The sequence below is a fragment of the Pan troglodytes genome, chromosome 21 (assembly GCF_028858775.2).
Source record: "Pan troglodytes isolate AG18354 chromosome 21, NHGRI_mPanTro3-v2.0_pri, whole genome shotgun sequence".
Lineage (NCBI taxonomy): Eukaryota > Metazoa > Chordata > Mammalia > Primates > Hominidae > Pan > Pan troglodytes.
Genome location: NC_072419.2, coordinates 55,280,457 through 55,296,540, shown reverse-complemented (window position 1 = coordinate 55,296,540; position 16,084 = coordinate 55,280,457). Strand labels below are relative to the sequence as shown.

At 40.4% G+C, this 16,084-nt stretch overlaps 1 protein-coding gene across 7 annotated transcripts in view; it reads right to left on the bottom strand.

Moving 5' to 3' along the window:
• Positions 1-16,084, bottom strand: part of ARFGEF2 (ADP ribosylation factor guanine nucleotide exchange factor 2) — a 113,414-nt gene that overhangs the window by 16,909 nt on the left and 80,421 nt on the right. For 6 of the 7 annotated variants that reach the window (XM_016938087.4, XM_016938086.3, XM_016938089.4 and 3 more), the window contains 9 exons: positions 14,237-14,388; positions 9,068-9,240; positions 7,392-7,552; positions 5,784-5,914; positions 5,518-5,647; positions 3,071-3,206; positions 2,076-2,214; positions 1,913-1,967; positions 465-579 (listed from right to left, as the gene is read on the bottom strand). In XM_016938087.4, coding sequence (XP_016793576.1) covers positions 465-579; positions 1,913-1,967; positions 2,076-2,214; positions 3,071-3,206; positions 5,518-5,647; positions 5,784-5,914; positions 7,392-7,552; positions 9,068-9,240; positions 14,237-14,388 — 1,192 coding nt within the window. The remainder of the gene's footprint in view (positions 1-464; positions 580-1,912; positions 1,968-2,075; positions 2,215-3,070; positions 3,207-5,517; positions 5,648-5,783; positions 5,915-7,391; positions 7,553-9,067; positions 9,241-14,236; positions 14,389-16,084) is intronic. The other variant, XR_010154276.1, reaches the window with a different exon arrangement.

The following is a 16,084-nucleotide window of genomic DNA, read 5'->3' as shown; positions in this document are numbered from 1 at the left end:
GCATGTCTACAAACTGGAATAATAGACAATCGTATAAAACAACGTGAAAGCTCCTTATGTACTGATTTTGAATGATCTCTAAAATATACTAACTGAAAAAAGAATAAGGCATACTATTCCATAACTGGTAAAAGGAGAAAATTCATATGTACTATATATGTATGTGTGTGAATGTATATGTGAATGTATATGGAATGTACTATTCCATAACTGGTAAAAGGAGAAAATTCATATGTACTATCTATGTATGTATATGAATGTATATGTGCATGTACTTGCCTGCATATGGATAAAATGACTCTGGAAAGGTACAGAGAAACAGGTAACCTTGGCTGCTACAGAGAACTGGCAGACTGAGGCACAGGGCAGAAGAAGGCTTATCATGTTTACCCTTTTGTGCCTTCTGAATATATGAATCACATAAACATGTTACTTATTTAAAACAAATTAAAAAGTGGCCTTACTTGCGTATGGTCTACCCTTCCAGCTGTCATCTGTTGGGTTAGAGAGCTGGCTCTGTCCTCTCTCAGAGGGATTTTTATCTATGCTGCTTAAAGACTGGCGGTCCAGATCCACATCCTAAATGTAAACCAGAGGGAAACACAGTGCTCACTTTTCTTCATGATAATTTGGGCAGAGATGTGCCTGTTTTAACACGGCTGGTCCAGCCTGTATTTAAGTGCCTTGCTTAGCTCAAAATAAAATGATACTACATGCTTAATGTAGCATGCCTCACAGGCTGCGATGGAGAGATTAAGAATTTAAATTACTTCTCCTCCCATTAAAATTCCCTATTTTCCTATTCCAACCCAGAGGACATTTCTCTACATATTAGGATTTAACAATAAGTGTGACAAATTTTTTATGCGAGCAAGTTCAAAGATAAATTACTAGTGCAGTAACTAGTTTTTTAAAAAGTTGACAACAGGCCAGGCACAGTGGCTCATGCCTGTAATCCCAGCACTTTGGGAGGCCAAGGAAGGCGGATCACCTGAGGTCAGGAGTTCAAGACCAGCCTGGTCAACATGGCGAAACCCCATCTCTGCTAAAAATACAAAAATTAGCTGGGCATGGTGGCGGGCACCTGTAATCCCAGCTACTTGGCGGGAGGCTGAGGCATGAGAATCGCTTGAACCCAGGAGGTGGAGGTTGCAGTGAGCCGAGATCGCACTGCTGCACTCCAGCCTGGGGACAGAGCGAGAATCTGTCTCGAGAAAAATAAAATAAAATAAAAAATAAAAAAATTTAACAGCAGAAGACAGTTGCTGTATCCCAAATGCTTTTTAAAATCTAATGGTCTTAGAGTCACTTAGGAATAAAAGTTAATTCAACTCCTCTCTGTAAACCAAAGTATTTAAAAGTGAGATCTGAATTAAAACTTCTTTATGTGGACTCACACAAAAAGTAAGAACTACCACTTCTTTGGTGAAGAGGAAAGCACTATTAATTTAGGAGGGCAACAAACAAGCACAGTTACGCCAAAGCTCTATTTACAATGTTGAAAGCCTAGAACTAACCTGAGAGTCCGATAAGGGAGAAGTAAAGAAATTATAATACTATGCAGCCACTGAAAAGACTGCTCTCAAAGAACCGTTTAAAATATGGAAAAATGCTCAGATGTTGTTATATGCTAACTGATCCCTCATTTCAAATATGGCTGGTTTTCCTAGGCATGCACGGTCACACAAAGCGGCAGCTAGAAATGTAAACTGTGCTTTTTACTTGGTGAGGTTACTTATTTGCTTAATGCTTTTCTGGACTTTCTAAAAAATATATTATGAATATATATTATTTTTAGATCTTATAATTTTACTCACTTCCCATTTAAAAAAGTACAAACTATACAGGCTTATTGATCTTTTACTAAGATAGAAAAAAGAAAAGACAACCAAAGAAAAACCCCAAATCCTACCAAATGCTTTTCTGATGAATCGTCCTCCATTCCTACAGGTCTCCATGTCAGCAAACTGAAGAAAAAAATAGAGAAAAAAAATAATCAATGTGAAAGGCAATCAGGAGCTTTAAGACATCCACTGAACACAGAGATAAATGGGAACAACTGCATGAACACTTACACATGTGGGATGGTTGTTTTGAAAATATCCAACATACAGTTGCAGGTTTCATCCCAGACTTCAGGACTGAATTTCTCTCCATTGGATATTACTAAGTTTTCTAAGCAATTTGTACCTGATCGCGCCAACTGTTCATTATCTGTAAAATAAAGCAGTATCTATCATTAAACTTCTACTGCTATTTTGATGCCAACCAGGTCTCAAAATACTGTATATTGTGAGTTGGAGACAGCAACTGGTGAGTTTCTAGGCTTTTAATTAATGAAGCCATGCTACAGACAGTATTAAAATTTTTATTAAAATTTTTTTGAAGAGTTAAAATTGTTTATCATAGTTTTATTGCTAAAGAAGAAAGGTCAACATTTTGCTACTTTAAATTAAGTGGCTCATGTATGAAAAATGGTAATAGAAGAGAGAAAACATTAGACCAGGTTTTCAAAAATTTAGTCACTCATACATTACATTTCCAATTTTTGCCACCTGAACAATATCAAATGTTTTGTCATTTATTTTAAAATTAAGTCACTTTTTCAAAAATGTAACTAAATTTCTTGCCCTAAGCCAAAATTATCTATGGAATCCAGTTCTAATGTGCTAGCTGGGTATTTTTCCTGACAAACTCTAAAATAAACACACAACTACTCAAATGAAAAATGTCTGTTGATGAAGCTGTTGATCTTGACTGAAACAATACATTTTAAAAACATTTTACTAGAGAAAATTTCAAACATATCCAAAAGTAAAAAGAACAGTATAATACATGAAGGTACATCTTGTAGAATACAAAAATAACTATATCCCATCTTTAAGAAATGCTTTATGAACTGACTTGGGGGGGGCACTGTTTTTATACTGTAATTAAAACGTATACATTTCACCAACTAAATTATATATTGTACTCCATGGCACTACATCCATGCTTTTAAATATTGAAAAAACTAACCTCTCATTAAAGACTATGTAAGAAAAATGATGCCTAGAGGCTTAAAGAGTACCTTGTTTGACACACCACTGCAATTGTGCAAATACATCAGAAAGAAGAACTTCATTCAAAGCTTCATAAAACTGGGTAAAAACATCACAAATAGCATAAAGTGCGTGATTGCAGGTTGTTGTCATCCACTCAGATTTCTGGGAAAACAAAAAGATGACACTTAAAAGCTATTCTCCCTGCAGTGAGATGGGCATTCTTGTACACTCCTGGCAAAACTGTTGTAGAAAGCAATTTGGTGATATGTATCAAGAATACGTCTTAAAAATGTTAATACATTCATATGTACAGAGGATATACAGAGGGATCTTTATAAAATTATGGTAATGATGCCAAAAGTGGAAGCCAGAAGTGGAATAAAAAAATAAATAAAAAACGCATAGATTTGGTTACTTAAAAGCTAAATTTTCCAAAATGAAAAGGAAATAATAAAGTGGGCAAATCATCTGCAACTCATGTAAGCATATGCTACATTATTTATATATTTAAAAATGCATAAATAGGAGAAAGATGAATAATCCAGTAGATGAGCTAAGAGTAATTCATAAAAGAATTCATAAAAGGCAATTCTTAAGAATGATCAATCCTATGAGAGAAAATATGCCACCTCACTAGCAGTTTGAAACACTTTTTCAATGTGATACATTTGGCTTATCAAATTAGCAATGACTAAAACAAATTAAAATGAGAAGACCTGGAATGAATATGGAGAAACAGGAACTCTCATGCATTGCTGACAGAAGTGTAAATGGCTGCAGAGATATCTGCAGGTCAGCTTAGTGGTACGTATCAAAAGGCTTAGTAATACGCAGGCCCCAAACCTGGCAGTTGGGCCACTTGTCTTTAAAGAAGAAAACACCACCACTAGAAGTGTAGCTGCAAAAAATGTTCATTTCAGTGCTGTCCAGAAAAACCGGAAAGCAACCTAAATGTTCATAAGCTGTGGAACATCCACAACTAAGACTATTTTGTAGCCATTATTAAAACAACATTGTAGAAGAAAGGCTGGGTGTGGTGGCTCACACCTGTAATCCCTGCACTTTGGAGGCTGAGGCGGGTGGATCACTTGAGGTCAGGAGTTTGAGACCAGCCTGGCCAACATGGTGAGATCTTGTCTCTATTTAAATTACAAAAATTAGCTGGACATGGTGGCATTAGCCTGCAGTCCCAGCTACTTGGGAGGCTGAGGCAGGAGAATTGCTTAACCCAGGAGACAGAGGTTGCTGTGAGCCGAGATCACACCACTGCACTCCAGCCTGGGCAACAGAGCAAGACTCTGTCTCAAAAAAACGAAACAAAGCAAAGGAACAAACAAACAAAACATTCTAGAAGAAAAGTTATGGCTATGAAAAAATACTCATGTATTAAGTTTAAGAAGTAGTTTATATACGTGTGTTGGAATTCTATTTTCATAGAAGAAAAAAGTGGATCACAAATGCATGTGTGGGTGGACACACAGATGAAAGCAACACTTGAAGGTCTTAACGGTGGCTGCCTATGAAAAACCGCAACTGTGAGTGTTTAAATTCTTGTTTTTGTCTGTGTTCTGTAGTTCTACTTGTTTTATAATGAGGAAAAACATATTTAAATTTAAAAAGATTAGAAAACTCTATCTATACTATGACCTCAACCATATTTATTTATTTATTTAAGAGATATGGTCTCACTATGTTGCCTAGGCTGGTCCCAAACTCTTGGCCTCAAGTAATCCTCCCACCTCACCTTCCCAAAATGCTGGGATTATAGGCATGAGCCATTGTGCCTGGCCTCCGAATCATATTTAAACCATGTAGAAGATGGAGAAAATTTTGCAAAAACATTAACTCTAATTTTGGATGGTAAAAGGAAGAATTTTTTTGTGTTTGCCTAATATTCCATATTAAGCATATGTCACTTTTATGTTGCGGTGAGGGAAGGAATGGTGTTCCCAAAAGAAATAAAAAGGTTACTTTTCCATCTAAAAATCTTGAGCCTAGAATACCCTTTCACTATCCCTGTACCTCTAAGGGACAAATAAAAACACCTACAGGCATCAAACATCCTTTTAAAAAAAAGGCTTAATATTCAACATCATCTCCAAATGCAATTTCATTAAAAACCCTTAAGAGGCCAGAGACATTCCACTTTCTGACTGCTCAGAGGTTGATATGAACAAAACAACTACAATGACCAGTCAGGAGCCCTGCTGAACTGGAAGGTGCAATGCCTGAGGGCCAAGCAGCAGACCACAGAGATGTATTTCCTCTCATTCTTCTGAACATGGGGAGAGTCACTCAGGACTAGCTGATACTGGTAGGAGAGTATCAGAAAGGTGTTTCCATTTTTAAAACCTTAAGTTGCTCAGTATTTAAGAACTCTGGGTAGACGATGATGCAGCCCCCAGAGGCAAATACAGGCCAGAAAGGCTTTCCTCTCCATCATACCTAGGGCAGTGCTGTAGTTATCACCTACCTCTGACAGTTGCTCAGGGAGTTTCATATTGTCAAAAATCCGAAACACGATTCTGAACAGGTCCTGCCACCAGTGCTTTTCAAAGGTGTGGCCATAGCTCTTCATGATCTCAAACATGACTGTGAGTCCCCTGGAGGAAACAAAGTCAGGCACAGAAGAGAGAATGGTGGAGAAGAGAACAACAGAGAAGAGAGTGGGGTCAGGTGAGCAAGTGACTGAGGTTCATTTCAGTGATGTAAGGGGCCACCGCACGGGAACATGGTTACCTTGTTCGTACATCTAACTTGCATCTATTAATGATGCAGGAGAGTTCGAATAAGATGGGGAACCAGCCTCGGACCCAGACTCTGTCACCAGGAGCTACATTCATGTCATCACTTGTGTATTCTTGTAGCACCTAGGATGAAAAATCACATCTCAGGTGTAAACTAAGCATGCAAAAGGAAGGAACTGAAAGGGAACTATATGCAGATTAAGGCCCCACACATTTTTCTCTCCCAAAAATCTCCATTCAGCAAGGGTACAGTGGGAACAGACTACACAAAGACATTATCTGTCCCAAAGGGCATATGAGCAGTTTCCCAGTACAAACCTATGGACCTCTGCGGGTTTTAGAACAAGTTGAAGGGGGGCAGATCACAAGAGTCCTGGGGGTGGGAGGTGTTATACTAAGAAGAGCTTAAAGGTCAAATAGTATTGACAAAATATCCAGGATGATTCATTATCTTAGGTCTTTCTGGAATGATACTGTCATACACATTACTTAAAATAATACCAGCAGCTACTATTGACTGAGTGCTTGCTATGGGCCAGGCACTGTTAAAGTTCTTTTCATGGATTAACAATTCTCACAAGGATTCCAAGTGGCAGGTAGAAACAATGGTCCTGGGTTATAGATGAATTAACTGAGGCATCAAGAGCTTGAGTAAGCTGCTCAAGGTCATACAGCTAGGACCTGGCAGTCTTTCTACAGTCTGCATGTATAGCCCTACTCTCTGCCCTATTTCTGGGATTTTGACCCCTCTGCTCTGTAACCACTCTTGAAGTGGTACTGAAATTTCTTTAGCAACTCTGGTTATGTAATGTTAGGCAATTTCTCTCTGTGCTTCAGTTAACTCTCCTGTACAATGGGATATAATTACATCTCATAGGTCTGACATGGGGACTAAATGAATCAACATACAGAAAATACCTAGAATGGTGCCCAACAAGTACTAAGTGCTCAATCAACATTGGCTCCCATTATCATCACATCTTAGTGAGCTGTTGTAAGAGATGAGACATATCACCTTACAGGTTTATAGCTCTTTCTGTAAAGGAAACTTAAGTAGAGATCTACACAGGACATCATAGTTTAGATGGACTTGTTTTCACCCTATTTCAGTGTTTTGGGACTCTGTCATTTAAACCAAATAGGCCTCTTTAGAAAGATGAGACACATTAAAAAAAAAAAAAAAAAAAAAAACCCATCATTTTCAGGAGAAAACAAAAGGTGATTTTTAAATATGATTTCTCAGGCACATTACAAAGACATAATGCCATTTCCTACAAGGGAGGTTTGTTTTCTTTCAAATAGAAAGGTCTAGCTTCTTGAGCTTTGCCAAAATACAAAAGCTAAAATACAACTAACTTCTACAAAAACAATTTGTAGAATACCATAGATTCAGTATGAATAAAATACAGAATTTCACATATACCAAATAATGAAAAGGCCTAACTCCCTGTCATGGCAGCATTTTGAAATAAACACCTAATTTAGGGCAAACACACATTTCTAAAAGAGTAGCTGGAAAGCTCTTGGTTAGGAGCAAGAATTTCTGCTCCATGACCTTTTCCCTTCACTGCCCATCTGAGTAAGGTGGGGAAAAACGAACCCGAGGCCTCTCAGAGACGTATTTGCCACAGAAGCGGATGAGCCGAATCGCTTCCATGCTCGTGTCAGGGAAAGCGGCATTGCAGGCAAACTCTGATAAGCACTTCACAGCATCCTGAAAGGAATCGATGGCTGCAGGAAAATGGTGCTGGAAAATAGTTGCTGGGGGAACACAAGGCACATTTTTCATAAGACCAGGATTTAGAAATGGGGATGAAAAAATGCACGTGCGTGCACATATACACACATATACATCAGAGATAATTAACTGTGAAAATCTAAGAAAAGCATGTCAGTGTCTTTGGAAGACAGTTTTTCTTATTAAATTACTCAGGAATGAATGCACTGGGTACAGCTTGGGCTAGACAGTCTTCCTGCGCTCAAGCAATGATGTAAAGGCCCAAATATCAATTCATTCATTTATTGAACGCCAACTATGTGCAAAGATGACTCAATGCCTAAAAATTTCCATAGAGATGAAGTAAACATCTTGTTGCATGCTCGCAGGCAGAACCCAGGACTCCCGGTCAGTCCAGAGGAGGGGGACACTAAACTAACTCTGGGCTCGACTGCCCGAGTGCAAGTCCTGGTTCCACTACATCGAAACTGTGTGTCCTCAGGCAAGTTGTTGTATTTATTTTTCTGTGCCTCAATTTCCTCTTTAGTAACATGGGGGAAATAATGAGATAGTCTGTTCTCATTATTCCTGATAGTTACATTCTATAAAGTTGCCATAAACACTGAATTCAAGAATACTGAACCATGGTTCTTAGGGAAAATATGGAGATAAGGAACTAGATTCCTGCAAGTCTCTGGTCAGAACATTTTCATCAGCTGATCAAGACATAACCTTGTTGTATGTGTGTTCCTGTTGAAAAGACACCTTATTTAATACATATTGTTGATTCATTAACACTGAACTCACAGCCAATATAGCACTGTAACTCATGCCTGAAGGAAGCTCATCTAACACACATATTTTTTCCATAAGACACATCACAGCCTTTCTGCATGTAGAATACTACCCAGCATTCAGCACTATGCTTGGGGGGGCATTTTAAACAGTGAAATCACCAACAAAAAGCACGAAAATGTAAAAAAAAATGGCACTCGATAGGCCACATTAAGCACACTTGTTTATGTCATGACAGCTCAAACAAGAAGGCAGGGTGCCACCTTCTTCCACCACAACTGGGAACGTGCGCCTTGGGTGACTCAAGTTTTTGCTCTTCTGTGCATGCACATGTTGGCAAATGACCACAAAAGCACCATGAGTACTTGTTGTGGAGTTATTAATGTATATACATTTTAGTGAGTATACACACGGAATCCACCAATAATGAGGATTGACTGTAATTCTTTCATAGTCATTAGAGTGGCCTTGGGATTGATTTGACTTTCAAATTTCATCTGGCTTGAAATAACATTCACGTTTATCTGCTGGACCCAAACTGACTGATAACAGGAAAGGCCATTTAGAGAAGGCAAGGAGAAAGTCAAAACAGAGTTAAGATCAAGATTAATACTCATCAAGCACTTACAACACGGCCTGGCACATTACTATATCACAGTAGAGCCAAGGTAGGGAAGCCCCTGTAGGTAGTAAAATAGACAGCAAGTGACACTCTTCTAGACTTGCAGGTGGGACATTAGTAGGGAGGGAACAGAGCCACTTACTGACAATGTGGCAAGTGGTCTGGAAGGCCAGCTCCACAATGTTCCCATCATGATCAGAGGCTGCCTGGTGGAACACGGCAAAGATGTTCTTCCAGCCTGAGCGGATGTTGGCCGCCTGGGAGTTCACCATCTGGGCAATGCAGCGGATCGCCATGTCCCGGATGGTGGGAGACCTGAGGAAAGAATGGGACGGCCATATCATCTGTACTTTGGAGAATGGGAAGAGAAATGAACATAGCTCATCCCTTAGAAGCAGCACTTAAACATTTCTTATAGCACACAGCAATCCACATTTGGGCTCTGCCCCGTTTCCTCTCACTTCCATTCCAAACCTAGCATGCTGCATAGAGCTACAACCACCATCCTGCAATCACGAAACAATAAACTCAAGGTTGAGAAGCTGACCCTCTGAATGGAAGAACAAAAGGAAAAAGCCTGGGTCTCAAATAAATAGTCCCTATCCAGGCCATGGAACCAAAGTTGAATGCTTGCCTCTGACTTCTTTCTTGTTACGAAAACAATAAATAGCCTTGTGGTTTAAGTCACTGCTGGTCAGTTTTTCTGGCCAAAAACATTTCAAATAATATAATTCTGCCACCTAGAGATAATCATTACTAAATTCTTGTGTGTATCTTCTTAAGATTTTTGGGTAGGGATATACCTATGTGATAAACACATATATGTGGATTGGAGTATACATATATAATTTAAGGTGCAATGTTTACCTAAATTATTATAAAGTAAAACTTGAAGACAGAGAAAATGGCTGATTTTCTGGAACAGCTGCAATTGTCTCTCAACCTGTTAAGACATACAATTATGGAGGAACCTTATTATCTCACAAATAGCAAGAAGGAAAGCTATATAAGCCTACTGCTTCGATAGTACTATCTTTAAAAGTCAGTACAGTGGCCTTGGGACTGCAGGTTTGACTTTCAATTTTTTTTTTTTTTTGAAACAAGGTCTTGCTCTGTTGCCCAGGCTGGAATGCAGTAGAGCAACCTCAACTCATTGCAACCTCTGCCTCCCAGGCTCATGACTTTCAAATTTTATCTGGCTTAGAATGACATTCATGTTTGTCTTCCAGGCTCACACTAACCAATAACAGGAAAGGCCATTTAGTGAAGGCAAGGAGAAAGTCAGAACACTTAAAAATTAGCTGAAAGTTCACAAAGTAAACATGTCACCTGCAGATAACAAAGGACTGACTACACAACATAAGTAACTTCCAATATATAATAAAAATGAATTCATGGTTGTCTCCCCATGGAGAATAAAGCAACTTGTTGACAAAACTATATTTATTATAATGTTTTTTGCCTGATTGTTAAAAGAAAGATATGATGATAGTAAAAGTTTTGGAAAATACAGAAAAAGTATGATAAAAAAAAATTTGCCTGGGCATGGTGGTTCACACCTGTAATCCCAGTACTTCGGGAGGCCGAAGCAGGTGGATCACTTGAGATCAGGAGTTCAAGACCAGCCTGGCCAACATGGTGAAACCCCGTCTCTACTAAAAATACAAAAATTAGCTGGACATAGTGATGCACGCCTGTAATTCCAGGTACTTGGGAGGCTGAGGGAGGAAAATAGTTTGAACCTGGGAGGCAGAGATTGTAGTGAGCCGAGATTGCACCACTGTACTCCAGCCTGGGCGACACGGCAAGACATCTCAAAAAAAAAAAAAAAAAAAATCCTTTACATGATATATGGTATTTCATATGGAGAGATACACGTTTCACTATCTCTATTATATTGTCTGTCCAATTCTACAACCTGTCCATTTCTCTAAAGTATTAGTCATTTCCCACATTATAAACATTGTGAACTTTTTTTTTTTGAGATGGAGTTTCTCTCATCGTTCAGGCTGGAGTGCAGTGGTGCGATCTTGGCTCACTGCAACCTCCACCTCCCAGGTTCAAGTGATTCTCCTACCTCAGCCTCCTGAGTAGCTGGGACTACAGGCATACACCACCACACCCGGCTAATTTTTGTATTTTTAGTAGAGACGGGGTTTCAGCATGTTGGCCAGGCTGGTCTCGAATTCCTGACTTCAGGTGATCCGCCTGCCTCGACCTCCCAAAGTGCTGGGATTACAGGCGTGAGCCACCACACCCGGCCAAACATTGTGAACATTTTTAACAGCAAAACAATATCCCATGTTGTGCCGGTACCAACATTTACTTTAACACTTGTTTATTTAGATAGTTTGTTTTTTTCTAGAAAACTATTTTCTGTGACTTATAACGCTTTACTATATTTCACATTAATTGCTTTGGAGAATTACAGAAGTGTGGAATTACTGAGTCAAAGGGGCATAAAAATATCAGGATTCTTGACACTTATCACCAAAATGCTTTTAGAAATGTTACAGTAAGTTACAGTTCCACCAACAGTATCTGAGAGTGCCTGGCAACATGTGATTCTAAAGTCACTCTGCCCCTTTTCAAATGGGAATAGGATAGGCAGGGAAGGCCTGGAGTTAGGAGTTGAGGGCTTCCGTGCAATTAGGCTTGCACACGTGGCTTGGCCATGTGAGGACTCAGTCTCCTCAGGCACTCTCAATGGTGTTCCTAAAGGTAGGAAAATACTTTTGTGTATTTGCTAAAGTAAAGGGTGATGCCAGACTCTGGGTTTAATTTTGGTTCTCTTAAAATGAGCAATAAAGCAGACATACAGACACTAGGAGAAAGAGAGACATGTCAAGGAAACTTTTCTGGTACCCTTTTATTCACTACCCTAACAGCCTGCTCTGGCATCCAGCTTGGGAGCTCCCATTTTCTTAAAAAAAAAAAAGCAACACCAGGTGTGGCAGCTCACACCTGTAATCCCAGCACTTTGGGAGGCCAAGGCAGGTGGATCACTTGAGGTCAGGGGTTTGAGACCAGCCTGACCAGCATGGTGAAACCCCATCTCTACCAAAAATACAAAATTAGCTGGGCATGGTGGTGCATGCCTGTAATCCCAGCTACTTGGGAGGCTGAGGCAGGAGAATTGTTTGAACCAAAGAGGCAAAGGTTGCAGTAAGCTGAGATCGTACCATTGCACTCCAGCCTCGGCAAAAAGAGCAAAACTCCGTCTCAAAAAAAAAAAAAAAAAGATCCAGGCTGATCTGAAGTACACTTTTTAGGGGAGTAGCAGACAAGAGGAATTAGGTCCAAAAGTCATCCTTGACATCTCTTCCTTTATGCTCCATGGCCAATTCATCAGCACATGGTGTAAGATTCCCTTTCCAAATGTACACAGAATCTAATCCATCACTGCCACTGCTCCCACCTTGGTCCAAACCTAGACAACTACAATGGCCTCCTACCTCATCCTACTGCTCCTCATTTTCCATGGATAAATGCAGGGTGATCCTTTAAAATGTCAGATCATTTCACTTCTCTGCTTAAAATCCTCCAATGGCAGGCCGGCCACGGTAGCTCATGCCTGTAATCCCAGCACTTTGGGAGGCCCAGGTGGGCGGATCATGAGGTCAGGAGAGACTCCGTCAAAAAAAAAAAAAAAACCTCCAACGGCTTCCATCTTTCACAGAGAGCAAACCAAAGTGCTGACAATGGCCGACAGCTCCTATGTGAGCTAGGCACCCTGCCACCACTGGGAGGGACTTCACCTTCTACTACCTGCCTTGTTCCCTCCATTCAAGCCACACTGGCCTCCCCACCTATGCCAAGCACTACCTGCTACGGGCCTTTTGCTTTTGCTCTTCCCTGTTCATAATTCTCATGCCAAGGCAGCATATGGCCACTCTCAGTTTATTCCTGACTTCCTTCAGGCCTTTTCCTAAGGGTGCCCTTACCAAACACATGTTAGCTGGCTGCCCTGGATAAAAGAGTGCTTCCATCCCTATCCCCTTACCTTGATATATATAATGTCCTTCAGAGCCCATTACCACCACTGATATTTATTTGTTTTTCTATTGGAATTAAACAGAGATTTGTTTTTAAATTTTATTATGGAAAGTTTAAAACACAGAGAAAAGTAGAGTAATATGTAATGAACTCCTGTATGCCCATCACACCCAGGTGCAACTATTTAAGGCTGAATGAAAACAGGGATTTTATTTTATTTCATTTTTATTTATTTTTTTTGAGACAGCGTTTCGTTCTTGTTGCCCAGGCTGGAGTGCAATGGTGTGATCTTGGCTCACTACAACCTCCACCTCCCGGGTTCAAGCGATTCTCCTGCCTCAGTCTCCTGAGTAGCTGGGATTACAGGCGCCCACCACCACGCCCGGCTAACTTTTGTAGTTTTAGTAGAGACGGGGTTTCACCATGTTGGCCAGGCTGGTCTTGAACTCCTGCTCAGGTGATCCACCTGACTCGGCCTCCCAAAGTGTTGGGATTACAGGCATGAGCCACCGCGCCCGGCCAAACACAAGGATTTTAAAATGTCTTCTTTATAGTACCTAGCAGATGGCAAGTCTCAATAAGTCCAGGCCGAGTGAATAAATGAACAGTATGGCTGCTTCACAGGGCCCGGTATCCTGACCTCTTTTATGACCTCCCTGGGGGAGAAGTGATGGGTCACATAATTCTTATCCTGGTTTGAGGATGCTTCTGCAGTGGCTCTTCCTTTAATCTCCCTGAGAACCAGCCCCAAAAGGGGTTCATGACATATTTCTTTTCTTTTTTTTTTTTTTTTTTGAAACGGAGTCTTGCTCTTTCTTTCACCCAGGCTGGAGTGCAGTGGTGCAATCTTGGCTAACTGCAAGCTCTGCCTCCTGAGTTCACGCCATTCTCCTGCCTCAGCCTCCCAAGTAGCTGGGACTATAGGCGCCCGCCACCATGCCCGGCTAATTTTTTGTATTTTTAGTAAAGACGGGGTTTCACCGTGTTAGCCAGGATGGTCTCGATCTCCTGACCTCGTGATCCACCCGCCTCCGCCTCCTAAAGTGTTGGGATTACATGTGTGAGCCACTGTGCCCAGCCGGTTCACGACATATTTCTACAAGTTGCAGGGTGACATCTGTCCTCCTAGGAAAGGCTACACATAGATTTTAGTGAGATTTATTTAAGGAAAATCGATGTGAATCACAGTCTATTCATTCTATTTGTTTCCATTGACAAGGGAGGAAAAAAATTAATCATGTGGTTAGTGTTAGGAGGGCTTCTGGGAGCCCCAACGGAGAATTTGACCAAGCATCTTCCAGAGCAAAACACATACCTGTTTTTCTTCATTATATGCTCAAAGGGCCTCAGAAAATCTTTCTGGAAACGGAAGTTGGCTAATTCACCCTTCTCAAGAAACTTCATGGAGAGTTGCCTTAATGAGTCAACAGCAAAGATAGCCACATCTTCATTAGGGTTGCAGCCAACCTGAACAAGAACAGGAACTGATGTGAAACAGGTATAGTGTAATAATGACCGATGTGGGTTTCTCAACAGCAAAGATGGACAGCCTACCTTCAAAACAAACATTCAGGGAAAACACACCTAAGGAGAAAAGAAAATGCTATTTCTTGGCTATGATCTGTCCAGTTTTATTTTAAGTGTAATGACAAAATCAGTATTGCATAGTTAATTAAATATGCATTTAAAATGTGCTACTTTTTGCTTTTTTAAATTTCATATTATTATTATTATTATTTTCTAAGATGGAGTCTGGCTCTGTCGCCCAGACTGGAGTGCAGTGGTGTGATCTCGGCTCACTGCAACCTCCATCTCCCCGGTTCAAGCAATTCTCCTGCCTCAACCTCCCGAGTAGCTGGGATTACAGGTGCCTGCCGGCTGATTTTTGTATTTTTAGTAGAGATGGGGTTTCACCATGTTGGCCAAGCTGGTCTCGAACTCCTGACCTCAGGTGATCCACCTGCCTTGGCCTCCCAAAGTGCTGGAATTACAGGGTGAGCCACCGCGCCCAACCTATTTTTTTCTTTTCTTTTTTTTTCTTTTGCTATTAAACTTGCAACTATACTCAATTTTTCTAATTGTAAAATATACATAACATAAAATCTACCATCTTAACCATTTTAAGTGAACAGTTCAGTAGTATACATTCATACTATTGTGAAGCCAATCAGAACTCTTTTCTTTTCTTGTTTCTTTTAAGATAAAGTCTAACTCTGTTGCCCAGGCTGGCAACCTCCACCTCCTGGGTTTAAGCGATTCTCCTGCCTCAGCCTCCCAAGTAGCTGGGATTACAGGCGCCTGCCACCCCATCCAGCTACTTTTTTTTGTATTTTTAGAAGAGACAGGGTTTCACCATGTTGGCCAGGCTGGTCTCGAACTCCTGAACTCAAGTGATCAGGCCGCCTCAATCAAAATGCTGGGATTACAGGAGTAAGCCACCACGCCCGGCAGAGAACTCTTTTCATCTTGAAAAAAGGAAACTCTATATCCATTAAACAACATCTCCCAAGGTGCTATTTAATTTTCTCCAAATATATACATATGAAGGGTCAAAAGCCTTTACAGTCTATGGAAAGCCTTTTCACACTTTCCCAATGTCTGTCATCTAAAGCAAATGACTATAAAATAAATATCATCAATCTCCAAAACTTCTGCAAAATTATTGAGCCTTTTCAATTTCCTTAAAAATTGTACTTGTCTATGGTTTGCCTACTTTTAGGAACTGGAGTTATGGGTAAATATTTGGCTGGTGCTTTTCAGACTTTTCTCTCAAGGAGAATCTCTAAAAACAGCAAGAGAATGTTTCCCACCCACACCCCCTGCCAGGAGATCTGGGGATATCTTGCAGAGGCCTGCTCCAAGTGAGCCATTTCATTGATATGTGGTCTGACCTGATAATGTTTTATTTTATTTTATTTTATTTTATTTTATTTTATTTTATTTTTTGAGACGGAGTCTTCCTCTGTTGCTCAGGCTGGAGTGCAATGGTGTGGTCTCAGCTCACTGCAATCTCCACCTCCCCAGTTCAAGCAATTCTCCTGCCTCAACCTCCTGAGTAGCTGGGATTACAGGTGCCTGCCACCAAGCTCGGCTAATTTTTGTATTTTTAGTAGAGACGGGGTTTCACCACGTTGGCCAGGCTGGTCTCAAACTCCTGACTTCA